This window comes from Schistocerca serialis, chromosome 1 (genome assembly GCF_023864345.2).
Source record: "Schistocerca serialis cubense isolate TAMUIC-IGC-003099 chromosome 1, iqSchSeri2.2, whole genome shotgun sequence".
Taxonomy (NCBI): Eukaryota; Metazoa; Arthropoda; class Insecta; order Orthoptera; family Acrididae; genus Schistocerca; species Schistocerca serialis.
Window position 1 is genome coordinate 1,204,897,535 of NC_064638.1, and position 27,661 is coordinate 1,204,925,195.

The 27,661-nt window shown below is 47.7% G+C and overlaps 1 protein-coding gene across 1 annotated transcript in view; it reads right to left on the reverse strand.

Annotated features, from left to right (window-relative positions):
• The window catches only part of LOC126456603 (protein sax-3-like), a 117,430-nt gene that overhangs the window by 64,039 nt on the left and 25,730 nt on the right, over positions 1-27,661 (reverse strand). The window contains exons 3-5 of the mRNA XM_050092350.1: positions 24,624-24,896; positions 19,857-20,062; positions 9,132-9,420 (exon numbers count right to left, since the gene is read on the reverse strand). Of these exons, the coding sequence (XP_049948307.1) occupies positions 9,132-9,420; positions 19,857-20,062; positions 24,624-24,896 (768 nt within the window). The remainder of the gene's footprint in view (positions 1-9,131; positions 9,421-19,856; positions 20,063-24,623; positions 24,897-27,661) is intronic.

Consider the following 27,661-nt stretch of genomic DNA (forward strand, 5'->3'; position numbering starts at 1 on the left):
TAGTTCACTAAGTAGGGTAGTAAGTACTCTCACGGATGTACGAGGATCACTCCAAAAGTAATGCATAATTTTTTTTTAATCCAACCTTTTTTGCACATATTTGTTATTTACGCGGGTCAAAGAAACATTCTTCCCACGAGTATCCAAATTTAATTCAACCTGTTTCCGCACTTGGCACTGTCGTTGCATTCCGTTGCTGCTGCACTTGACGTTCATGTGAAGCAACGTGCCGTTGTATGGTTCCTGTGTTGTGAGAACGAGACAGTGGCAGACATTGGCAGGAGTCTGAAGAAGGGGTTTGGAGAGGATGCTGTTGATCGGAGTACGTTAATCGTAGGACAAGCGGGTTGTCTGGTGAAAGTGGACAGGCAAATACTCGGGACCTCCTGCAGAGCGAGCACTGCACACACTTCTGACAACGTGCATCACATTTGTAATCTGATTTTAACCGACAAACGCGTAACTGTGAACGAACTTTCAGTACGAGTGAGAGTAAGAGGTACGAGTGTGCGCAGAATACTGAGACACTTGAAATCGAAAAATGTGTGCCCAGCTGGATTACGCGAATATTGTCGGATGTCCACGAAGGTACACACAAGACAGTGTGCGAAAAACTTTTTCGAGTAATATGAGAATTCTGGAGATGATTTACTTGCAAGAATTGTGAATGGAGATGAAACCTAGCTCCATCGTTTTGAACTGAAGACAAGAGGTAATCGATGGAATGGCACCATGTAAACTCGCCAGAGAACGTGAAATTCAGAACTGCGCCTTCTGCAGGAAAAGTGACAGCTATTGTGTGTGAAATAAAAAAAATTGCCTAGGCGTGAGTAGGACTCACGCACTTAGGGTTCCGTACAAAGTGAGTTATGTACACTCCTGGAAATGGAAAAAAGAACACATTGACACCGGTGTGTCAGACCCACCAAACTTGTTCCGGACACTGCGAGAGGGCTGTACAAGCAATGATCACACGCACGGCACAGCGGACACACCAGGAACCGCGGTGTTGGCCGTCGAATGGCGCTAGCTGCGCAGCATTTGTGCACCGCCGCCGTCAGTGTCAGCCAGTTTGCCGTGTCATACGGAGCTCCATCGCAGTCTTTAACACTGGTAGCATGCCGCGACAGCGTGGACGTGAACCGTATGTGCAGTTGACGGACTTTGAGCGAGGGCGTATAGTGGGCATGCGGGAGGCCGGGTGGACGTACCGCCGAATTGCTCAACACGTGTGGCGTGAGGTCTCCACAGTACATCGATGTTGTCGCCAGTGGTCGGCGGAAAGTGCACGTGCCCGTCGACCTGGGACCGGACCGCAGCGACGCACGGATGCACGCCAAGACCGTAGGATCCTACGCAGTGCCGTAGGGGACCGCACCGCCACTTCCCAGCAAATTAGGGACACTGTTGCTCCTGGGGTATCGGCGAGGACCATTCGCAACCGTCTCCATGAAGCTGGGCTACGGTCCCGCACACCGTTAGGCCGTCTTCCGCTCACGCCCCAACATCGTGCAGCCCGCCTCCAGTGGTGTCGCGACAGGCGTGAATGGAGGGACGAATGGAGACGTGTCGTCTTCAGCGATGAGAGTCGCTTCTGCCTTGGTGCCAATGATGGTCGTATGCGTGTTTGGCGCCGTGCGGGTGAGCGCCACAATCAGGACTGCATACGACCGAGGCACACAGGGCCAACACCCGGCATCATGGTGTGGGGAGCGATCTCCTACACTGGCCGTACACCACTGGTGATCGTCGAGGGGACACTGAATAGTGCACGGTACATCCAAACCGTCATCGAACCCATCGTTCTACCATTCCTAGACCGGCAAGGGAACTTGCTGTTCCAACAGGACAATGCACGTCCGCATGTATCCCGTGCCACCCAACGTGCTCTAGAAGATGTAAGTCAACTACCCTGGCCAGCAAGATCTCCGGATCTGTCCCCCATTGAGCATGTTTGGGACTGGATGAAGCGTCGTCTCACGCGGTCTGCACGTCCAGCACGAACGCTGGTCCAACTGAGGCGCCAGGTGGAAATGGCATGGCAAGCCGTTCCACAGGACTACATCCAGCATCTCTACGATCGTCTCCATGGGAGAATAGCAGCCTGCATTGCTGCGAAAGGTGGATATACACTGTACTAGTGCCGACATTGTGCATGCTCTGTTGCCTGTGTCTATGTGCCTGTGGTTCTGTCAGTGTGATCATGTGATGTATCTGACCCCAGGAATGTGTCAATAAAGTTTCCCCTTCCTGGGACAATGAATTCACGGTGTTCTTATTTCAATTTCCAGGAGTGTATATAGACAGTTCATCGATTCTGGGAATCTAGGATCTCGACGATTTTGCTTGTTATTAATAGGCATTTGAGATGTGGCGCTACAGATGAATGTTGAAAGTTAGGTGGACTGATAAGGTAAGGAATGAGGAAGTTTTGCGCAGGATCGGAGAGGAAACGAATATGTGGAAAACACTGACAAGGAGAAGGGAAATGTGACAGGACGTCTATTAAGACATCAGGAAATGACTTCCGTGTTACTAGAAGCAGCTGTAGAGGGCAAAAACTGTACGACTGTACGGGGAGACAGAGAGAAGAATATATCGAGCAAATAATTGAGGATGCAGGTTGCAAGTGTTACTCTGGGATGAAGAGGTTAGCACAGGAAAGGAATTCGTGGTGGGTCGCGTCAAACTAGTCAGAAGACTGATGACAAAAAAACATAGAGAGAGAGAAAAAAACGGGGACAGGTTAAAATGTGTGTCCCAACCGGGACTCGAATCTGGGATATCCTGCTTACATGGCAGACACTCTATCTTTTTCTTCTTCTTCTTCTTCTTCATTTTGTTCGATATAGTTCGTTGCGTTTGGTCTGGGCGGACGTCACAAGACATCCGTTTAAGTTGATTCCTTGACTCAGTTTTTTTATTACAAAGAGCACGCAGCCCTCTGACCGAACACGCTTTTTTTTTTTTTTTTTTTTTTTGCATTTTGTTCGTTATTGATCGTTGTGTTTGGTCGTTGCGGACGCCGCAAGACATCCTGTTCAAGTTCGGTGGTTGATCCTTCCACTCAGTTTTTTATTACAGAGGCCAACCGGCTCTCTGATCGAACACGCTGAGCTACCGTGCCGGTTCAAATGGCTCTGAGCACTACGGGACTTAACTGCTGAGGTCATCAGTCCCCTAGAACTTAGAACTACTTAAACCCAACTAACCTAAGGACATCACACACATCCATGCCCGAGGCAGGATTCGAACCTGCGACCGTAGCGGTCGCGCAGTTCCAGACTGTAGCGCCTAGAACCGCTCGGCCAGTACCGTGCCGGCAATCCATCTGAGCCACCGAGGGCACAGGGGATAGTGCGACTGCAGGAACTATGTCGCGCACGCCCCTCGCGAGACCCACATTCTCACCTCGTATGTCCACACACTACATTCGTAGTGTCCCTAGCCAACATATTCATTACTCGTGGAAGACATTCTTATCAAGTCCCATAAGAGTTCGGGTAATATGTGTGCATCCGCACACATATTATATACGAGGGTCACTCCAAAGGAAGTGCACACTATTTTTGTAAAAATACAGATTTCATTCTGCATGTGCGAAAGTTTTACAGTGTGTAGATACATCCTTCCTGCTTGTTTTCAAACTTAGTTCAACCTGTTCCCGTGAGTGGCGCCGTCACAGCACGTCTTCAAGATGGCTGCTACACTTGACGTTCGTCAGAAGCAACGTGCTGTTATAGAATTCCTGTGCTGTGAAGACGAGACGGTGGGAAACATCCACAAGAGCTTGAAAAAGGTGTATGGAAATGCTGCTGTCGATCGCAGCGCAGTTAGTCGGTGGGCAAGCAGTTTACGTGATGAAAGCGGGCACGGCAATATTGAGGATTGTCCTCGCAACGGCAGGCCTCGTACTGCACACACTCCTGACAATGTGCAGAGAGTTAACGAATTGGTGACTGCTGACAGACGCATCACAATGAACGAATTTTCGCGCTACGTTGGGATAAGGGAAGGAAGTGTTTGCAGAATACTTAAAGTATTGGCGTTAAAAAAGGTTTGTGCCAGGTGGGTTCCCAGGATGTTGACAGTGGCTCAAAAAAAAAAAAAAAAGAAAACGGTATGCAGCGAACTTTTGGAACGGTACGAAAATGGTGGAGATGAATTTCTTGGAAGAATTGTGACAGGTGATGAAACATGGCTCCATCATTTTTCACCAGAGACGAAGAGGCAATCAATGGAGTAGCATAATGCAAATTCACCGAAGGAAAAAAAAAAAAACATTCAAAACCATACCTTCTGCTGGAAAAGTTATTACTACGGTGTTTTTCGATTCCGAAGGACTCTTGCTTGTGGACATCATGCCAAGTGGAACCACGATAAATTCTGATGCATATGTGACGACACTGGAGAAACTTCTACATCTACATTTATACTCCGCAAGCCACCCAACGGTGTGTGGCGGGGGGCACTTTACGTGCCACTGACATTACCTCCCTTTCATGTTCCAGCTGCGTATGGTTGGCGGGAAGAACGACTGCCGAAAAGACTTCGTGCGCGCTCGAATCTCTCTAATTTTACATTCGTGATCTCCTCGGGAGGTATAAGTAGGGGGAAGCAATATATTCGATACCTCATCCAGAAACGCACCCTCTCGAAACCTGGACAGCAAGCTACACCGCGATGCAGAGCACCTCTCTTGCAGAGTCTGCCACTTGAGTTTGCTAAATATCTCCGTAACGCTATCACGCTTACCAAATAACCCTGTGACGAAACGTGCCGCTCTTCTTTGGATCTTCTCTATCTCCTCTGTCAACCCGACCTGGTACGGATCCCACACTGACGAGCAATACTCAAGTATAGGTCGAACGAGTGTTTTGTAAACCACCTCCTTTGTTGATGGACTACATTTTCTAAGGACTCTCCCAATAAATCTCAACCTGGCACCCATCTTACCAACAATTAATTTTATATGATCATTCCACTTCAAATCGTTCCGTACGCATACTCCCAGATATTTTACAGAAGTAACTGCTTTCAGTGTTTGTTTCGTTATCATATAGTCATACAATAAAGGATCCTTCTTTCTATGTATTCGCAATACATTACATTTGTCTATGTTAAGGGTCAGTTGCCACTCCCTGCACCAAGTGCCTATCCGCTGCAGATCTTCCTGCATTTTCTAATGCTGCAACGTTTCTTTATTCTACAGCACCATCCGCGAAAAGCCGCATGGAACTTCCGACACTATCTACTAGGTCGTTTATATATATTGTGAAAAGAAATGGTCCCATAACACTCCCCTGAGGCACGCCAGAGGTTACTTTAACGTCTGTAGACGTCTCTCCATTGAGAACAACATGCTGTGTTCTGTTTGCTAAAAACTCTTCAATCCAGCCACGCAGCTGGTCTGATATTCCGCAGGCTCTTACTTTGTGTATCAGGCGACAGTGCGGAACTGTATCGAACGCCTTCCGTAAGTCAAGGAAAATGGCATCTACCTGGGAGCCTGTATCTAATATTTTCTGGGTCTCATGAACAAATAAAGCGATTTGGGTCTCACACGATCGCTGTTTCCGGAATCCATGTTGATTCAAGCTCGACTGAGTCGTGTTCGACCACATCGGCAAAAGCAGGATGTTTTGCTGTTGCACGACAATGCACGGCCACATGTCAGTCAAAAAACCATGGAAGCGATCACAAAACTCGGATGGACAACACTGAAACACCCGCCTTACAATCCTGACCTGGCTCCATGTGACGTATCATCTCTTTGGGAAACTGAAAGATTCTCTTCGCGGAAAAAGGTTTTAAGATGATGACTCCCTTGTGCACGCTGCCAAACAGTGGTTCCAACAGGTCGGTCCAGAATTTGACCGTGCGGGTATACAGGCGCTGGTTCCAAGATGGCGTAAGGCAGTTGAGAGGGATGGAAATTATGTGAAGAAATGAAAATATTGTTGCTAAAGGATGTATCTACACACTGGAAAACTTTCAAACATGTAGAATAAAAGATGTACTTAAAAAAATAGTGTGCATTTCTTTTGGAGTGACCCTCGTACTTATATGCCCAAAAGAACAGACACCATATCCATATATGTATAAATGGAGGTAACGTTGAAATTAAGCTGATAACTTGTTGAGAGTCAGATGTATAGATTATTATCCAATGCTAGGCCATCATACTCTGGTTCGCAATGGATAAGATGCCTAATGGAAACGTTAGACAGTAAATTACATAACACACACACGGACACACACACACACACACACACTCAATGGTCATACCTGACTCGAGAGTCCATTACCGCAGCAACGTATTTTCGCCATCTGTCCCTGTCATGGGCTATTTCCTTCTATTCACCTTCAATGCCTAGGCTCCTCAAATCAGCCTTCACATTTTCCTCCCATCAACGCCTCGGTCTCCCCACAGGACGTTTTCCCTCTAGGTGCCCTACCAGTACTCTGCGCGCTGCCCTGCCCTCATCCATTCGAGCCACGTGACCCGCCCATCGCAGCCTACGTGGTTTAATAATACTGATTATGTCAGGGCTCGAATAGAGTTCGTGAACCTCTTCGTTATGCAGTTTTCGCCACTCTCCGCTAATGTCATCCCTTTTTGTTCCGAAAATTTTCCTCAAAATTTTGTTTTCAAATACTCGAAACGGCTTTTCATTTTGCACAATAAGAGACCAAGTCTCACACCCATACAGCATAACTGGTAGAATAATAGGTTTGGATGTTCTTGTCTCTAAATTCCTAGACAATATCCGTGATGAAAGTAATCTATTCAGTGAGAAATAGCACGCATTTCCCGACCGTAATCTCTTCTTCAGTTCGGATTAAATCTCATTTCTCGAAGTAATATCCACGCCTAGATACTTAAATGTGTTCACTTTTTCAAACTGCATGTCTCCAACTCTTAACATTTCCTGATCTACTGCTGTTGGCATTCTAGTAGTAACCAGTTATTTAGTTTTGTCTTCACGTATCCTTAGACCTACATCTTCACTAGCCTTGATTAACGCATTCGCATTTGCTGTTACAGATTCTTTCCTATCGCTAATGATGTTTAGACCATCTGTATACCATAATATCTTAATATTTCCACTTAACTCCACACCCTCTGAATTATCTGCTGCCATTCGTACGATATTTTCTAGGACTAAACTAAAAAGTAGTGGAGACAGGGCATCTCACTGCTTAAGTCCGTTCTTTATTACAAATTCTTCTGACTCCAATTTCCCCACGCGTACTCTACGTTTTGTGTTTTTCAAACTCGCTTCTATAAGTGTAACATACTTCTTTGGTATTCCAGGTTCCAAAAGAATTCTGTACAATTTTGATTGCAGTTCTGAATCATATGCTTTTGTAAAATCTATGAAGAGATTATGAACTGGTTTATTGTAGTCCCATTTCTTTTCCAAAATTTGACTCAGGGTGAATATTTGGTCTATAGTTGATCTGTTCCTCCGAAAGCCAGCTTGGTAATCCCCCACAATTTCATCTGCATATGGTGTAAGCCTACTTAGCAGAATATTCGAGAAAGTTTTGGAACATACTGGTAATAGCGATATCCCTCTATAATTACTACAATCCATTTTGTCGCCCTTCTTAAAAATTGGGATCGGAATCGACTGCTGCCACTCTTCAGGTATCATCTCTGAGTTCCGTACTTTAGTTATCACTTTGTGAACTACTTCCACCCATTTCTGTCCTCCATTTTTAACTAATTCTGCAGTTACGCAATCTGATCCTGGTGCTTTATGGTTTTTCAATTTGTTGATTGCATCTCTTACTTCCTTTAACGTTGGCTCACAAGGGAACCTCCCCATCGCACCCCCCTCAGATTTAGTTATAAGTTGGCACAGTGGATAGGCCTTGAAAAACTGAACACAGATCAATTGAGAAAACAGGAAGAAGTTGTGTGGAACTGTGAAAAAATAAGCAAAATATACAAACTGAGTAGTCCAAGCAATATCATGGACAATGTGAGGTCAGGAGCGCGGTGGTCTGGTGGTAGCGTGAGCAGCTGCAGAACGAGAGGTTCTTGGTTCAAATCTTCCCTCGAGTTAAAATTTTACTTTCTTTATTTTTGCATAGTTATTATCTGTCCGTTCGTTCATTGACGTCTCTGTTCACTGTAATAAGTTTAGTTTCTGTGTTTTGCGACCGCATCGCAAAACCGTGCGATTAGTAGACGAAAGGACGTGCCTCTCCAATGGGAACCGAAAACATTTGATCGCAAGGTCATAGGTCAACCGATTCCTCCACAGGAAAACACATCTGATATATTCTATACGACACTGGTGACGGCATGTGCGTCACATGACAGGAAAATGTTGTCGACCCACCAAACTTGTACACTTGGCGAATGGGTAAAAGGATTCTTCTACCTTGCCCGATTTAGGTTTTCTTGTGGATGTGATAATCACTCCCAAAAAAGTGATGAAAACATAAGAGTTTGGCACATAAACTGAAAATAAAAAGTTAAACTTTTCACTCGATGGAGGATTTGAACCAAGGACCTCTCCTTCGGCAGCTGCTCACGTTACCACGAGACCACGGTGCTCCGGCGTTCTCAGCGTCCTTTATGTTGCCCATCTTGCACTGAACTACTCAGTTTGTATATTTTGTTTATTTTTTCACAGTTCCACACAACTTCTTCCTGTTTTCTCAATTGATCTGTGTTCAGTTTTTCAAGGCCTATCCACTGTGCCAACTTATAACTAAATCTGAGGGGGGTGCGATGGGGAGGTTCCCTTGTCAGATACGTGGGGTTCTGCTGTATGTATTTCGTACGCCTGCTCATTTCCTGCTTCCTGGTGTACATTTAAATGTAAATGTAAATTACACAACAGAAGAACATAAATGAGAGTTGAAGGCAGATATGGCACGAATGGAAGAAAATAGAATGCCGAACACGGCCTTACAGTTCAAATGCAAAGGAAAGAGGGACAAAGGACGGCCAGTCAAAAGATGGAACAAGTTGATAGGCCTGCTCTGTAGAGGTAGAAGGAGAAGAAGAGGAAGAACTTGCGTGAGTAGGCAAGTGAAAAGTTGACAAGATAGCGAGTGAAGGAAAGTGCAGCGAGGAGGGATACGTTTGCGCAGCGGCGAGGTTGACGCACCGTTGATCTGGAGCGTGCCGGAGGCGGAGACGTTGACGCGCGGGCCGGGCAGCACTGGCGCGCCGTCGCGGTACCACGTGATGACGGGCGGCGGGCTGCCGGCGGCGCGGCAGGGCAGCAGCGCCACCGACTGCACGGGCAGCGTCTGGTTGGCGGGGCCGAGCGCGATCACCGGCGGCGGCAGGTCCTCCGGCGCCACGACGCGCAGCCGCGCGCGCGCCACCGCCGACCCGGCCGCGTTCACCGCCGAGCACGTCACCCAGCTGCGGGAGTCGTTGCGCGTCGCACCCTGCCGGCAGCGCACCAGACCACACCACTCAGCGCTGCAGTACAGCTGGCAAACGGTAACTTAGCTGGCACAAATTACCTGCTACTGGCGAAGGAAACTACCGCGCCCCCCTCAGATTTAGTGGTAAAATGGCCTAGTGGATAACCCGTCAAAAACTGAACACAGATCAAGCATCAAAATACACTACTGCCCATTAAAACTGCTACACAAAAAAGAAGCGGGTATTCATTGGACAAATATATTATACTGGAACTGACATGTGATTACATTTTTACGCAATTTGGGTGCATAGATCCTGAAAAATCAGTACCCGGAACAACCACCTCTGGCCGTAATAACGGCCTTGATACGCCTGGGAATTGAGTCAAACAGGGCTTGGATGGCGTGTGCAGGTACAACTCCCCATGCAGCTTCAACACGATACCACAGTTCATCAAGAGAGTGACTGGCGTATTGTGACGAGCCAGTTGCTCGGCCGCCATTGGCCAGAAATTTTCAGTTGGTGAGAGATCTGGAGAATATGCTGGCCGGGGCAGCAGTCGAACATTTTCTGTATCCAGAAAGGCCCGTACAGGACCTGCAACATGCGGTCGTGCATTATCCTGCTGAAAGGTAGGGTTTCGCTGAGATCGAATGAAGGGTAGAGCCACGGCTCGTAACAAATCTGAAATGTAACGTCCACTGTTGAAAGTGCGGGCAGTGCGAACAAGAGGTGACCGAGACGTGTAACCAATGGCACCCCATACCATCACGCCGGGTGATACGCCAGTATGTCGATGACGAATACGCGCTTCCAATGTGCGTTCACCGCGATGTCGCCAAACACGGGAGCGACCTTCATGATGCTGTGAACAGAACCTCGATTCATCAGAAAAAATGTCGTTTTGCCATTCGTGCACCCAGGTTTGTCGTTGAGTACACCATCGCAGGCGCTCCTGTATGTGATGCAGCGTCAAGGGTAACCGCAGTCATGGTCTCCGAGCTGATAGTCCATGCTGCTGCAAACGTCGTCGAACTATTCGTGCAGATGGTTGTTGTCTTGCAAACGTCCCCATCTGTTGACTCAGGGATCGAGACGTGGCTGCACGATCCATTACAGCCGTGCGGATAAGATGCCTGTCATCTCGACTGCTAGTGATTCGAGGCTGTTGGGATCCAGCACGGCGTTCCGTATTACCCTCCTGAACCCACCGATTCTATATTCTGCCGACAGTCATTGGATGTCGACCACCCCGAGCAGCAATGTCGCGATACGATAAACCGCAATCGCGATAGCCTACAATCAGAGCTTTATCAAAGTCGGAAACGTGATGGTACACATTTCTCCTCCGTACACGAGGCGTCACAACAACGTTTCACCAGGCAACGCCGGTCAACTGCTGTTTGTGTATGAGAAATCGGTTGGAAACTTTCCTCATGTCAGCACCTTGTGTGAATGCTCTGAAAAGCTAATCATTTGCATATCACAGCATCTTCTTCGTGTTGGTTAAATTTCGCGTCTGTAGCACGTCATCTTCGTGGTGTAGCAATTTTAATGGCCAGTAGTGTACATACATTGGTTATAGAATATGAGTCATATGGTAAGAAATGTGAGTGTATGGGTTTTAGTTTGTCAAGTTGCGCAATGGATTGATCCAACAAGTACCCTTTCTGCCTGCGTCGCTCGCTGCTGACAAATAACACAACTATCTCTTTCTATCTGGATTGATCTTCGCCAATCGAACTGTTCCTACTGCTTGATGAAGTCGAGGACTCGTATCCATCCCTAGGCTAACCAATCCACCCCAATGACACTCAATATTCGCTCGCAGGCATTTCACTAGTAATCTGTCTGTGTTCGTACTGCACAATAAGTGTGGTGGCCAACACAGTGAACAATGCTAAATTGCGAGCGACTCAGTATAGAGTATCACTCTCATTCGCTAACAAGAGAGGTGCTCTCACAGTGAAGTACTGAGGAGAGACTTTGTTCCTCGCTCTTTGCGTACAGGTATGAGTGCACTCGCTCTCGTTACTGTTCCTGCTCCAAGAGCGACAACGGAACGGCCCCATTTCTGGAAAAGTTGCAAGGGTATATCATTCGCTGTCTTCCCTCACTCCTCTGGTTCTTTGTGTCAGAAATATTCCGCAAATCAGCGTTGCTCTTTTAAATTGGAGAATGACGTTTCGTTTAAGTCGACCAGTGCAGAAAGATGTAGCTCCATTAGGCATATACTGTCCTCCTGTGAGAACTCTGTAACTATGCAGTTGGTCCGTCAAAAAATGCGTCTTTCGGCGCTCCCACACAGTGCAGTGGAATACTTTTAAGTCGAACGTGGGGGTTGTTATCCTTTCGCTCTGGCAAAAGCTGTCCTCTCTCTGGGCGGTCATTCCTACCAAAGTAGGTGTGTGCCGACCCACCCCTCTGAAGGGATGGGCTTCCCAATGGGCCAGCCGCCTCCCTAGAACGAAAATTCCTGTGGCCGTCATGTTGTGTACACCAGCCTCGACTTTTTCCACCTCTGTGCGCACTTGCAATTTACTTATTAGATTTGCATATCGCTTACATGAATTCATACAAAATTGCCTCCACCTTATCGAGTTTGGGTTCGAATGAAGCGTCTCGAAGTGCAGAATACGATTGCGAGTACAGAATATGTAAGAAATGAAGGTCAGGAAACCATGCCACCTTACAGAATATATCACCGTTCCAAGTGAATGTGATGAATAGTGAGAGCAGGCGTGATACCGCATAGACCTCTCACGGAAATGAAAACAACAAATGAACTTGTGTAGAAAAAATAGGAGATGCTTATGTCTGGACGTCCTTTCCTTACATCTCGCTGTTGCGAACAGATGATACACCACGACACAGATATAAATTTGAATACAGCTAACAGGCACGCCAATGACCAGATGGACAGTTCATAATTTTATAAAAGAAAGGGCTCGATGCAGACTTGAACCCGGATCTTCCCCTTCATAGTTCAACACCGTGATCACATAACCACGAAGCCGTTGCTGTTCATTTTTGCTCTATGATGTACATCTTTGAGCTTGGACCTTTCAGTGTTTCTACTTTGCTTCTTTTTTTTACTGTTCAGTACACATTCTTCCTGTTTTAATGCTTGATCCATGTTCAGTTTTTTATGGGCTGTCCACTGGGACATCTTACGACTAAATATGAGAGGAGTGCGATGGCGTGTTCCCCTTGTGAGAATTCACAATTATAAGTAGCAGTCAGTAACTACCTATATCGCACGTCATCTGTTAGCCAACGTGCGTACGTCGCACTTCACTACTGCCCCTTCGGTCTCGCTCTGTCTCACTACTAATAATGAATGCACTGAGCATGTGACGTTCGTACTACCATGGAAATAGCTGATGAGTAACTGCTAATATTACGTGCCTTTTTACCTATAAATTTGCTTCTATAATTCTGTCACGCTCTATCTGGCCACGGATAAATCACAATGACCTTATCAAATTCGTACTTCCAAGGAAATGGAATAACCCATTATTTCCAAAGATATAAAAATACTAGAGATTACTGCTGACTGGAGCATTGGAAAACTGGGAGTCCATTTTTGTTTCGTTTGTCGAAGACGCAACGAGGATACTTCCCGTTCGCTTTCGCTACCGATGATGTTCAAAAATGGCTCTGAGCACTATGGGACTCAACTGCTGAGGTCATTAGTCCCCTAGAACTTAGAACTAGTTAAACCTAACTAACCTAAGGACATCACAAACATCCATGCCCGAGGCAGGATTCGAACCTGCGACCGTAGCGGTCTTACGGTTCCAGACTGCAGCGCCTTTAACCGCACGGCCACTTCGGCCGGCCTACCGATGATGTACCGACATGAAGAAACCCAGGACCTACCGTAGTTTACTGTTTTAGATAGTAGATAAGGAGTTTGTGAAGTGTGCCGGCCGCGGTGGTCTCGCGGTTCTAGGCGCTCATTCCGGAGCCGCGCGACCGCAACGGTCGCAGGTTCGAATCCTGCCTCGGGCATGGATGTGTGTGATGTCCTTAGGTTAGTTAGGTTTAAGTAGTTCTAAGTTCTAGGGGACTGATGACCAAAGATGTTAAGTCCCATAATGCTCAGAGCCATTTGAACCATTTGAAGTGTGATTTGTGATTTGCACCGTTATGAAATTATCATACAAGTTCTGCATGACGAACTAAAAAAATAAAACTTCAAAAATACAGACGTAATAATGAATTTATCGGCTCCAAGAACTGTGGGCTCCATATTTAAGGAAGTAATGAAAAAATCATAGGCAGAAAGATGGAGTTGCTTCGAGGTACGTGTAATTATTTTTCGTTGCGAGAAAAAAATGAGACGAGAGCATTCTACCCTGGTGTACGATTCGAAAAAGTTGGTTCTCGCATAATTTCATCAGTTTTCTGTCCAAGGACTTTCAGATGTACAATAGTCAAGAGTCTGATTTCCGCCACTGATCATTTACAACAACATATACTTCGCCACACACACGCAGTTACACATATATAGAGCACACGTTGAATTTTAATATCATGTTAACATTACATAAATCACAGAATTCTGCTGTATTTTAAAATGTGTCTATTATGTTGAGATTCTGGCATATTTCAGCAGGTATTGTTTCCAGTTACTAATAACAGCAGTAACTGTGACTGCTACACTGATTAATAACTGCATCCGCAGTAATTTACACCAGATGCGTGGGGATACAGTTGGTACATTTGACAGTACGAATAATTACTTTTAGCACTTGTTTATAAACGTTATAAGTGACCGTTACCGAAAAATAACTTATCCGCGAGAACTGATATCGTAAACTAACTGTGCAGCCCACTTTGAGACGACTCGAACTACTTGAACTGTTCACGTCACAAGTCGAGAAATTTCGGGTTCTGCTCGATCTTGCGATCAGATTGCGATCTACCGATTTTTCATGGTACTGTCTCCACGACCAGTCTTAACGTTGTTGATTCACTACGGATTTCAACTATGAAAATATCTGTGACATATGGACTATGGTATCTACAAGGGTGTAGGTCACATGTAACAACGGCAACTAAAAAATACATAAAACACTGCAATCGTGATTTTGTTAAATGTTCCGAGATTTCGCTCGTCCCGCGATCTAGTGACGTCTGATGGTACTACGTTGTTCTGCACAACTTAACGGACGAGACAGATACAGTAACAGACATATTAACAACTAGGTGGAAACGAAGGGAAGGGCGGAGACTTGTTACTAGACGTCTCCCTGTCGTCCACATAAAGCTGGACGTCGCATGCAATGAGGTCAGCTTAATTATAGCGCCACATGGGGCTGGCTACGCAACACGAGGCCCTTGAAGGAACGGAAAGTGTGTGTGTCAATCAGCCAGCACATAACGGTGCACTGTGTTCGTGTTCTCATGACACTGCCTTCCTTGGCCTCGCCCCCACCCTGCAATGCTCGCAGCACCTTCTCCAATCCCATGTTGACAGGTTCACCACCTGGTGTAACCAGTGGCTGCTCAAGGTTAATCCTTCCAAAACCCAGGCAATCATTGTAGGCAAAACCACCCCTTCCTTCCGCCTCCTTGATTTTTATATCACCATCTATGGCTGTCCCATTCACCTCACCCCAACCCTCAAGTATCTTGGTGTCACTCTTGACCGTCGCCTTTCCTGGAACCCCCATCTCCGGATGATCCAAGCCAAGGCACGTTCCCGACTCCACCTCCTCATACTCCTTTCTGGCCGCACATGGGATCTGGACCCCTCCACCATCCTCCACGCTTATAAATCCCTCATTCGCCTCGTCCTCTGCTATGCCCATCCCACCTGGATCTCCGCCCCTCCCGCCTACTATAAGTCCCTCCAAATCATTGAACACCACACGCTCTGCCTTGCCTATCACATCCATCTCTCATCCCCCACGCGGATCCTATATGACTTGATTCCCTTCCCACACCTTCTCCTTTGCCTCGAATGGATACGGATCTTTTACACCTCCCGCAAGCTCGATCCCCCACACCCGCTTATCTCTCCCATCCTCGCCCATCCCCACCTGTTGCCACGCCTATATTCTTGAATCCCACCTGCTCTCCGTCTCACACCCTCCATACGCTTTCCCAAGGTGGCTCCCGCCAACTCACCCTCCCGGATGATGTCCTTATCCCGTCCATCTACTACTCCTACCAGCTCTGACTCTCCCCTCCCATTCCCCCTCTTTTTCCCCCAGGGCTCCATCTCTCCCTCCTCACCTTCCTTCCCCCCTCCTCTCTCCCACCCATCTCCTCGGGCTTCCAACCCCCCCTCTCTCCTCCCCCACTCTCCCTTCTTTCTCCACTGGCTCCACCCCCCCTCCATTCCCGCCCTCCTACCTTTCTCTTTGACCTGGAGGCAGGCCCACCCCTTCGTCAGTGTGAATGCTTCGCCGATGATCGTCGCCAGGGTTTCCCGTGCGTCAGTGTCTCTCCTTTTGTGTACAGTGTCTTCATTAGTTTTTTCTCCAACGTTCGTGTCTCCACCTGGACGTCTTAATCTGTTTTCAACTGGTGCCACCCTTCATTACAGTGTCTTCCGTCAAACGACTTCTGATCTCTTGTGCAGTGTTCATCTTGTGTTTACCATGTTTTTTTTATGTTTTCTATGCCTTCCGAGTATTTATGTTGTGTCTTTTGGCCGAAGAGCGGCGTATGTAGGCCGCTGCCAGCCCGCTTCTGCTGAAGCATGAAATTACAACAAAAGAAAAAAAATCGTGTTCTCAGTAATATATGGCCAAGAGGCAATGTCTGGATGGCTTCACATCGGGATGAATCATCGGGAAGCTGATAGAAAGCCAAAGTGTGACGGATGTAGCCCAGGAAATTGGCATTGCTCACAGTATTCCCTCACATGCATGGAGAGCGTTCCAAAGCACAGGCACAGCTGCCCGAAAGAGCGGTTGTGGTCGATCAGGGTCAACTACAGCAGCAGTGACTGCTGTATTGTGCAACAGACAAGAAGGGACCTGCGTCAGAATTACAATCGCATTTAACAAGATTGCAAGACAATCAGACGCTCCACAGTGGGATAGTGACTGCATTGTGGAGGTCTCTCTCTGCCCGATGAGCAGTACATAGTGTTCTGTTGACACCGCACGTCGGCGACACCATTTGCGAAGGTGGCCAGAGCTTAGGGACTGGATCAACGCAGTCGCGGGCTCTTCTCGAGTGAGAGCAGGTTCAGTGCGAGCAGTGATTCTCGATTTATTACCGTGTGACGAGAGGTTAGAAAACGCCATGCACCGTTGGAACATAGTCGAATGTGATGGATTTGGTGGTCCAAGTGTTCCAACTCTTGGAACCAGGTCAACATTATTGTGCTTAGTGCTCTTCCCCATTTGAGTCTTTTCGGGGGAACGAGGGCCCTGATTTAATTCGTATGGATGACAACGCGCGACCGCTTTGAACAGTACAGGCGGAGGAGCTCTTGAATGAGAGGATTTTTGACGAATGGACTGGCCTCTTCTTTCACCCGAAAAAAATCCCCTCGAGTACGTTTGGGAAGCCCTGGGGAGACACATTGTACGAGGGTAATCGCAAAAGTAAGGTCTCGTATTTTTTTATAAGTGCAGAACTCTATTTGTGTGGCAGTTGGTCACAATGTTATGAAGAGTGCTTCACGCGCTGTGTAAACATGTGCACGCCGCGCTGAGGCGCTCAGTCTTGGCTTGGCAGCTGTTGAGAATGGAGCTCCAGTTGGATGTTAACGCCAAGTGCGAATTGCGCGCAGTTATCCAGTTTTTGAACGCAAAGGCCACTGCGCCAATTGAAATCCATCGCCAATTGACGGAAGTGTATGGTGAGTCGTACATGGATGTCAAAAATGTTCGTAAGTGGTATAGAGAGTATGCAGCTGGTCGGACCGAAATTCACGACGAACAAAGGAGCGGGAGACCGTCAGTTTCTGAGGAGACAGTGTTGAAGGTTGAGCAAAGCATGCGTGAAGATCGACGGATCACCCTGGATGATCTTTGCACGTTGGTTCCTGAGGCTTCCCGAAGCGCCGTTCACAGAATTTTAACGGAAACATTGAACTACTGGAAGGTGTGCGCAAGATGGGTGCCACATATGCTGACTGAGGACCACATGCGGCAACGAGTTGATGCTTCCCGCGCATTTCTTCACCGCCTTGCAGCCGAACAGGACAACTTTCTGGACTCAACTGTCACGGGTGACGAAACCTGGCCATACCACTTCACACCTGAGACCAAACAACAATCACGCCAGTGGCGGCCTCCTCCTTCGCCAAAGCCGCGGAAATTCAAACAAACACAGTCTGCCGGTAAAGTCATGACAACCGTATTTTGGGATCGGAAAGGGGTATTCTTGGTCGACTCTATGCCCACTGGGAGCACAATTAACGCTGACAGGTATTGTGAGACTCTGAAAAAACTCAAACGGGCAATTCAGAGCCGGAGAAGAGGAATGATGAGCAAGGGCGTACACATTCTCCGTGACAACGCTCGCCCACACATCGCTCGGCAAACCGTTGCTCTTCTGCAAGAGTTTCAGTGGAACATAGTCACCCACCCACTCTATAGTCCTGACTTGGCGGCCAGTGACTGTCACCTGTTCCCTAAGTTGAAAGAACATTTGGCCGGAAAGCGATTCAGTTCCAACGACGAGGTGAAAGAAGAGGTTCATAACTTCTGAACAGCATGGCGGCGAGCTGATATGACATGGGCATACAAAAACTGCCACAGCGTCTACAAAAATGCATCGATATAAATGGTGATAATGTTGAAAAATAGCTAAATGTTCAAGCTGTAAGCTGATGTAAACCATTGTAGAAATAAACAGGTCTATGTACTTATTAAAAAATAGGAGACCTTACTTGTGGGATTATCCTCTTAGTATGTCTGCAAGGACCAATTTCCATCAAGCAGTTGTCATCCGTGCTGATGGTGGAGTAGATCGCCCTACCACATGAACCCCTTACCTATCTGGTACCCAGCATGGAAGCGCGTTGGAGTGCAAGCAAGGCCGTTCGTGGTGATCACACACCCTATTAAGAAACATCTTCCTCCTTTTGTAATGTCCTGGGGGTCATTTTAAATCGCAGCGGCTTCCGTGTAATTATCGGACCGTCCTTACAGCGAGTTTCCTTCCGTTCACATTTGTTGGCTGCGCTAGCTCACAACCAGACTGTAACACTTCCACCTAACCTAGACCTCTCGAAGCGCTGCAGGGCAATCCAACCCGCATCTACTTTTGTTGCCGTATATAGATCAATGGTTTCTACTTGACACATTTTTCAAAAGAGGCGCCATTTCTTTAGGTTTGTGGCAGTGTTGTTGTTGTTGTGGTCTTCAGTCCTGAGACTGGTTTGATGCAGCTCTCCATGCTACTCTATTCTGTGCAAGCTTCTTCATCTCCCAGTACCTACTGCAGCCTACATCCTTCTGAATCTGCTTAGTGTATTCATCTCTTGGTCTCACGCTGCCCTCCAGTACTAAATTGGTGATCTCTTGATGCCTCAGAAAATGTCCTACCAACCGATCCCTTCTTCTCCGCAATTCTGTTCAATACCTCCTCATTAGTTATGTGATCTACCCATCTAATCTTATTATTCTTCTGTAGCACTAGATTTCGAAAGCTTCTATTCTCTTCTTGTCTAAACTATTTATCGTCCACGTTTCACTTCCATACATGGCTACACTCCATACAATTGCTTTCAGAACCGACTTCCTGACACTTAAATCAATACTCGATGTTAACAAATTTCTCTTCTTCAGAAACGCTTTCCTTGCCATTGCCAGTTTACATTTTATATCCTCTCTACTTCGACCATCATCAGTTATTTTGCTGCCCAAATAGCAAAACTCCTTTACTGCTTTATGTGTCTCATTTTCCGATCTAATTCCCTCAGCATCACCCGACTTAATTCGACTACATTCCATTATTCTCGTTTTGCTTTTGTTGATGTTCATCTTATATCTTCCTTTCAAGACAGTGTCCATTCCGTTCAACTGCTCTTCCAAGTCCTTTGCAGTCTCTGACAGAATTACAATGTCATCGGCGAACCTCAAAGTTTTTATTTGTTCTCCATGGATTTTAATACCTACTCCGAATTTTTCTTTTGTTTCCTTTACTGCTTGCTCAATATACAGATTGAACAACATCGGGGAGAGGCTACAACCCTGTCTCACTCCCTTCCCAATCGATGCTTCCCTTTCATGCCCCTCGACTCTTATAACTGCCATCTGGTTTCTGTACACATTGTAAATAGCCTTTCGCTCCCAGTATTTTACCCCTGCCACCTTCGGAATTTGAAAGACACTAGTTCGTACATAATCCGGAAGAGGCGTTAGTAGCTGCCGCCAGTTATCATTGCTGACTTTCCCTCGGTCCAAGCTGCAGCAGGGGGCAGTTGCAAGCGTAGCGTGCACAGTAGCTGTGAAGTTTCGTAGTGTAATGGTGGACTCACCTGCAGGGTGAGGACCGCGCTGCCCTCGGGAGAGGTGGAGGCGGCCCAGCGGCCGTTGGAGGCTCCGGAGAAGAGCAGCGCCTTGGCTCCGGACACGGACCAGAAGACGGACGGCCGGGGATTCCCCGACGCCGAACACTCGAAGACGGCGTCGCGGCGCTGCTCCACCGTCAGCTCAGCTGGCCGCAGCGTCAGAGACGGCGGCGCTGGGGGCACAACGACACACGCTTCCAGTGCTCGGGAAGCCACATCGGAAAAGGAAGTAAAGGCACGCATTGATAGAGAATGGCAAGAAATCTGGGGCAGGGAGGAGAACCGACTGGTTCCCCTTCCTAACACGAAAGAAAGATCGAGAATGGTGTCCTTCTCCACGACCAAGAGAACAGGACGAAGTCCATATCGCAAGTAGTTAGGAGATACCGTTGTATCTTTTCACACTTCCGCCACTAGCCAGCCCTGTCTATTTTTAAATGTTTACATTGACTTTTTAACTGCTGCAGTCTTCTTCTGAACTTATAAAAATTACTGCGGAGTTTTAAGTCTTTTCCGAATGTGAATAACATCTTCCAAGGTGCAACATGGTCACGCACCTAGGAAGAAATATTCCATTCACGTTTAAAAGCGTTACAATCCGGAAAATTTTGACAGCATTGTATTTTTTTTTTTTTAATGGGCCTCCTACCTCCCCTTATAGCCCTACCTTTTCCTCTCCAAAAATGCCGCCATCCACTTGTGTCGACGCAGCACGCTAAATTGGGTGCTTCCAGAGGCAAGACTTATCGCCAAAAAAATGAAAGAAAAAGAATAAGCATACTCTGCTGTGCCTAATGGGGGCGACGACACATACATTGGAAAAACACACCTCTTCTGCAGGTGTGAAGCAAGATAAGAATTTAGGAACTAAAAGGAAAAAAGTAAATAAAGAGATAAATGAAAACAAAATAAAACGTATTTCGTAGTCTGTCTGTTGCCTTATGACTCTGCTACACGCCAATAATCAGTCAGTGAAATCAAGTGAAGCATTACGCAAGAGTATTTTATTAATATTAGGATTAACTATTAAATAAATTACAAGTGAAAACATTTTCAAATAGAAGCCACTGGACACTAACACAATTTTCCATTTTCAAGAAAGGTAAAATTGTTAAGATGCATATATACATATATTGCTTGATTTGTAAAATAAGATGTTCCGCTACTGTGACCTTCTGTGTGTGGGAAGGGGGGAATTTTTTCTGAAATTGAGATTTCTTAAAACGTTATCTTAACGCCTTTCTGTGCATTTTGAAAGTGCGAATACAATATTTGTATTGGTAGAAAATAAAGTTCCATCGTACCAAATTTCAAAATCTGAGGTTCTGATTTTGTTCGCCGCTGGAGCACAAATAAAGCAATATATAACACCGTCATATATATATAGTGTTTCAGAAGTGGTTGTCAATAATTCACACATGGAAAGCACAGGCCAAAAGTAGCTCCAATAAACATGGATCCGCAAATCAGCCGTTGCCAAGATATCGCACTAATTCGAGCTGGGAACCAAGACTAAACGCCCCTGGATACCGCTGCACTTACGTTGGTATCTCAAAGTTTGGGATCGAGTATCTGTTTGTTTACGCGCGCGCAACTACTGCCCTTTCTGCCTCCGTGCACTGCGCCGCCCCGTCCTTACGATCAGTCACGAACGTGAAAGCACCTTGGACGGAGTTTACTCCAACGAAGAGCACGCTGACATGCACTTCATGTATGGAAAAACGAATGGCAGTGCCCCTGAGGCGGTACGATTGTGTGAAGAAGCTTTTCCTCTCTGCAGGCAGCCCGACAGACATATGCACTCCTGGAAATTGAAATAAGAACACGGTGAATTCATTGTCCCAGGAAGGGGAAACTTTATTGACACATTCCTGGGGTCAGATACATCACATGATCACACTGACAGAACCACAGGCACATAGACACAGGCAACAGAGCATGCACAATGTCGGCACTAGTACAGCGTATATCCACCTTTCGCAGCAATGCAGGCTGCTATTCTTCCATGGAGACGATCGTAGAGATGCTGGATGTAGTCCTGTGGAACGGCTTGCCATGCCATTTCCACCTGGCGCCTCAGTTGGACCAGCGTTCGTGCTGGACGTGCAGACCGCGTGAGACGACACTTCATCCAGTCCCAAACATGCTCAATGGGGGACAGATCCGGAGATCTTGCTGGCCAGGGTAGTTGACTTACACCTTCTAGAGCACGTTGGGTGGCACGGGATACATGCGGACGTGCATTGTCCTGTTGGAACAGCAAGTTCCCTTGCCGGTCTAGGAATGGTAGAACGATGGGTTCGATGACGGTTTGGATGTACCGTGCACTATTCAGTGTACCCTCGACGATCACCAGTGGTGTACGGCCAGTGTAGGAGATCGCTCCCCACACCATGATGCCGGGTGTTGGCCCTGTGTGCCTCGGTCGTATGCAGTCCTGATTGTGGCGCTCACCTGCACGGCGCCAAACACGCATACGACCATCATTGGCACCAAGGCAGAAGCGACTCTCATCGCTGAAGACGACACGTCTCCATTCGTCCCTCCATTCACGCCTGTCGCGACACCGCTGGAGGCGGGCTGCACGATGTTGGGGCGTGAGCGGAAGACGGCCTAACGGTGTGCGGGACCGTAGCCCAGCTTCATGGAGACGGTTGCGAATGGTCCTCGCCGATACCGCAGGAGCAACAGTGTCCCTAATTTGCTGGGAAGTGGCGGTGCGGTCCCCTACGGCACTGCGTAGGATCCTACGGTCTTGGCGTGCATCCGTGCGTCGCTGCGGTCCGGTCCCGGGTCGACGGGCACGTGCACCTTCCGCCGACCACTGGCGACAACATCGATGTACTGTGGAGACCTCACGCCCCACGTGTTGAGCAATTCGGCGGTACGTCCACCCGGCCTCCCGCATGCCCACTATACGCCCTCGCTCAAAGTCCGTCAACTGCACATACGGTTCACGTCCACGCTGTCGCGGCATGCTACCAGTGTTAAAGACTGCGATGGAGCTCCGTATGCCATGGCAAACTGGCTGACACTGACGGCGGCGGTGCACAAATGCTGCGCAGCTAGCGCCATTCGACGGCCAACACCGCGGTTCCTGGTGTGTCCGCTGTGCCGTGCGTGTGATCATTGGTTGTACAGCCCTCTCGCAGTGTCCGGAGCAAGTATGGTGGGTCTGACACACCGGTGTCAATGTGTTCTTTTTTCCATTTCCAGGAATGTATTTCGCCGGTTACGTTAGCGCCTTAGAGAACCCGGAAGTTTCGTCCACCATGTATGAGAAGGTCGACCCAGACCCGCAACACCCGATGTGGGGGACAGGGTGTTACGCATTGTACACGAACGTCCGAGTATTTCAACAAGAGAATGATACCCAAGAGCGTGTCCTGAGTCATAGCAGTCTGCGACGGATTCTATATCGGCAAGTACTCAATCCATACCATCTCCAGCGAGTGCGAGTCCTCAACAATGCAGACTTCCCTCGAAGAGAGAATTTCTGCTAATGGGTGCAACAATAGCGTGCCCTGAATCTCCTGTTTGCAACCTGTATCTGTCCACGCATGAGGCTGGATTTACCCGTGACGGTATTTTTAACTACCATAAATGACACATTTGGGCCGATGTCAATGCTAATGCAAAACATGTAGCACATCAGCAGCGTTATTCGTTGAACGTCTGGGCAGGACTGCTCAGATATCACATAACTTGACCACCTCCCTACCACAGAGATTAACTGGACAGCAATACGTGCGGTTTTGAGGATGTACTTCCAGATGAACATGATGACGTCCCACTGAACCAAGGCATGAGCATGTTGTTCATACTTGACGGTGCTCCAGTGCATTTTCATTTACGAGCGCGCCAGCGTCTAACTCGGACTATGGTCAAAATTGGTTAGGTAGGTGATGGACTGTACCATGGCCTTCAAGGTCTCCGGATTTAAATCCCATGGATTTCTGTGTGTAGGGTCATGCCAAAAGCCTGGTCTACGATACCGATGTCAACGCTCTTGAGGAATTACGCTTGCGGATTGAAGCAGCCTTCCAGCATTTACAGAATTCCCCAGGATTGCCTGAGAGGATTCGCAACTCATTTCAGAGACGAGTTCAGTGTCGCATTCAGACGCATGGACAACATTTCGAGCACCTTTGACACTGATGAACCGCAACAGAAAATGTGTTCGATTTGTGGACCCACGTTTATTGGAGTATTTTAGACCCCCCAGGTTAGCTGAGAGCGCTAATGCGCTGCTTCCTGGACTCGGGTAGGCGCTCCGGGCCCGGATCGAATCCGCCCGGCGGATTAACGACGTGGGCCGGTGTGTCGGCCAGCCTGGATGTGGTTTTTAGGCGGTTTTCCACATCCCGCTAGGTGAATACCGGGCTGGTCCCCACATCCCGCCTCAGTTACAAGACACGCAGATATTTGTAACACTTCCGCACTATTTCACGGTTTACACTAGATGCAGGCAGTTGGGGTACACTGATTCCGTCCTGGGGGGTATGGGGTGGCGGCGGAAAGCGCATCTGGCCACCCCTTTAAATTAACCTTGCCAAATCAGTTGTAACCACAACGACCCTGCACACATTGCGGGACACAGGCGCAAGTGAAAGCAGAAAGAAGAAGAAGTTTATTGGAACTTTTTAGCTACTTTTGGCCTGCACTTTCCGTGTGTGAATAGGAAATGAGATGTAGCACGGGGTGTGCCAGACAGGCAGAGCTGCGGCTACTCACAGTGCACGGTGAGGGTGGCGGAGGCGGTGACGGAGCCGACGGCGTTGTCTGCCTCGCAGCTGTACTCGCCCTCGTCCTCGGGCGTGATGTCCTGCACGCGCAGGCTGCGGTCCTCCAGGATGTGCACGCGGCCCAGCGGCATGGAGCCGCCGCCCGCCGTGCGCCGCCACAGCACCTCCGGGGGCGGGTCTCCGCCCACGCGGCACGTGAACTGCACCGCGCCGCCCGCCAGAGACACCGCGTCCTCCGGGCCGCGCACCAGGAACGGCCGCACTGCGCACACGCAAACGCGGAACCGTAGTAATGCTACTTTTGTAAGATGGCAAGAACTATGCCCCTTACATGAAGTCATGAAAGATCACCTAACTCACGTTGAGCGAGCATTAGGGCTGAACAAAATGACTGACAAGGCACAATGCATCTTGTAGAGGGTATCATATGGATGTATTGGAATAATTAATGTCGGGTGATGGTTTTAAAGTAATTCACACGACATGAAAACTTTGTGGAAACGAGTCGATTTACTGGACGCTAGTTTACCCCAGGGAAGTATTTAGAACTGACCGTGGCCGGATGGGTAACGGCGAAGGGAAGCGATAATAAGCAGCTTAGGGCAGCTCGAGCTCTGAGAAAGCGGTAACGCGGCGTGGCCTCCAGCCGCCTTAAGATGAGTGACAGTGAGTGGGTGGTTGACCCCGACTCCATGCTGGTGTACCAGGAAACAGACAGAGAACTTGTACGCCTGTTGATAAATGTCTGTCGTCCCGTTTTCTGTGAAACATGCGAGAAAGCCGCACAAAGCTACGGTGGAGCGGTCAACAGAGGTCAAAATATGCGTATTCGTGACTATAGCATCTTCACAGTGAATTCATGGTCCGCAGAGCCTGAAGTAAATCAGGTGATGAGCGACAGCATGAAATACGCTGGCCTCCGACGGGAACGTAGGACCGAGGAATTTGAAGTACTCTCCTGGGAGTCAGAATTCCGGAAAACTTGGTGTTTGTGCAGATGCTAACCTTGATGGGTGGCCTGGGAGGAGCTATATAGCAGAAGTTGAGAAGAAGGGAAATTTTGTGGGAATTTGTTCACTTCCCAGAGCAGGCATTGGTCGGCACTGGGAAGCGACGAATAATTAACGCCACTTGTGCTGCAATTGGCGTAAGTGATTTTGCTGGAGGGGAAACCGAGGCGAAGAACGGACTGGGAGAAGTCTCCGTAGAGGTCTTCCGTTCCCAGCTTGCCTAGAGTGCGGACGTGGCGTTCTTTACTCAGCTTGCCTGAGATAGAGTGAGCATCTCTGCAGTTTAGGACTTAGCAAATGGAACGATTGAGCTTGGAGATAGAAAGTTTTGGTTCAGCTATGTGCTGAGCAAGATAGCTAGGAGTGAATAGACGAGCGCAGCCTTGCAGCACCACGAGGTCGGCCGACATCCACACCACGACGCCGCTCCGCCACACTGTATTCGGTGATATTACGCCCGCTCCGGCCACTGATTAATTTGTTGGATCACGTCGGCAAAGTTTCCACGAGGCTTTCATGGCCCGTGTACTGTAGAATTCTTCTCGCACTTCGCATTATGCCTGGGTCAGTCAATAGGAATTACTTTTGAGTTATCGAGCTTTACTCCACGCAAACGCAATTTATTACCACTGCCTGGTAGGAGAGTCATGTAATTTGATGATTGAAGGTCGTGAGTTAAAATAAATTTGCGCTAATCGACTGCATCTGTTTTCAATCAAGTAGTTGAAATCCAAAGTCACTTTCTTAATTAATTTTATGTTCAACATTTGCATCTGGTGTTCAATAGCTGCATATAACATCAATGTACACCCCTTTTTAATTAAAAGTGATCAATTCTGAATCAATTAATGTCAACACTGCCACCGCAATTCAATCAGGAGTCACAGGGCCTTATTACTTTCTTTGCGTTATCCGATACTGCGGCAGTTTTTGCACTCTCTGTTGATCTGTAAGTCAATTAGCTGGGGTGAACACACGCCAAAACGAGGTAAGTGACGGGTGGGGTGTTACACTTTTATCGTGAGAGCTATCTGCAACATCCGCACATCAGTAGCAGACAAATTGCGCTAGAATCGGGAATCTCAAAAACGTCGGTGTTGAGAATGCTACATCGACATCGATTGTACCCGTACCATATTTCTATGCACCAGGAATTGCATGGCGACGACTCTGAACGTCGTGTACATATCTGCCACTGGGCACAAGAGAAATTACGGAACGATGACAGATTTTTTGCACGCGTTCTATTTAGCGACGAAGCGTCATTCACCGACAGTGGTAACGTAAACCGGCATAATATGCACTATTGGGCAACGGAAAATCCACGAAGGCTGCGACAAGTGGAACATCAGCGACCTTGGTGGGTTAATGTATGGTGCGGCATTATAGGAGGAAGGACAATTGGCCCCCATTTTAGCGATGGCAATCCAAATGTTGCAATGTATGCTGATTTCCTACTTAATGTTCTACCGATGTTTCTACAAGATGTTTCACTACATGACAGAATGGCGATGTACTTCCAACATGATGGATGTCCGGCACATAGTTCGAGTGCGGTTGAAGCGGTATTGAATAGCATATTTCATGACAGGTGGATTGGTCGTCGAAGCACCATACCATGGCCCGCACGTTCACCGGATCTGACGTCCCCGGATTTCTTTCTGTGGGGAAAGTTGAAGGATATTTTGCTATCCACCGACAACGCCTGACAACATGCGTCAGAGCATTGTCAATGCATGTGCGAACATTGCGGAAGGCGAACTACTCGCTCTTGAGAGGAATGTCGTTACACGCATTGACAAATGCATTGAGGTTGACGGACATCATTTTGAGCATTTATTGTATTAATGTGGTATTTACAGGTAATCACGCTGTAACAGCATGCGTTCTCAGAAATGATACATTCACGAAGGTACATGTATCACATTGGAACAACCGAAATAAAATGTTGAAACATACTTTTGTTCTGTATTTTAATTAAAAAAAAAATAACCAGGGCCTGCCGGATGGCCGTGCG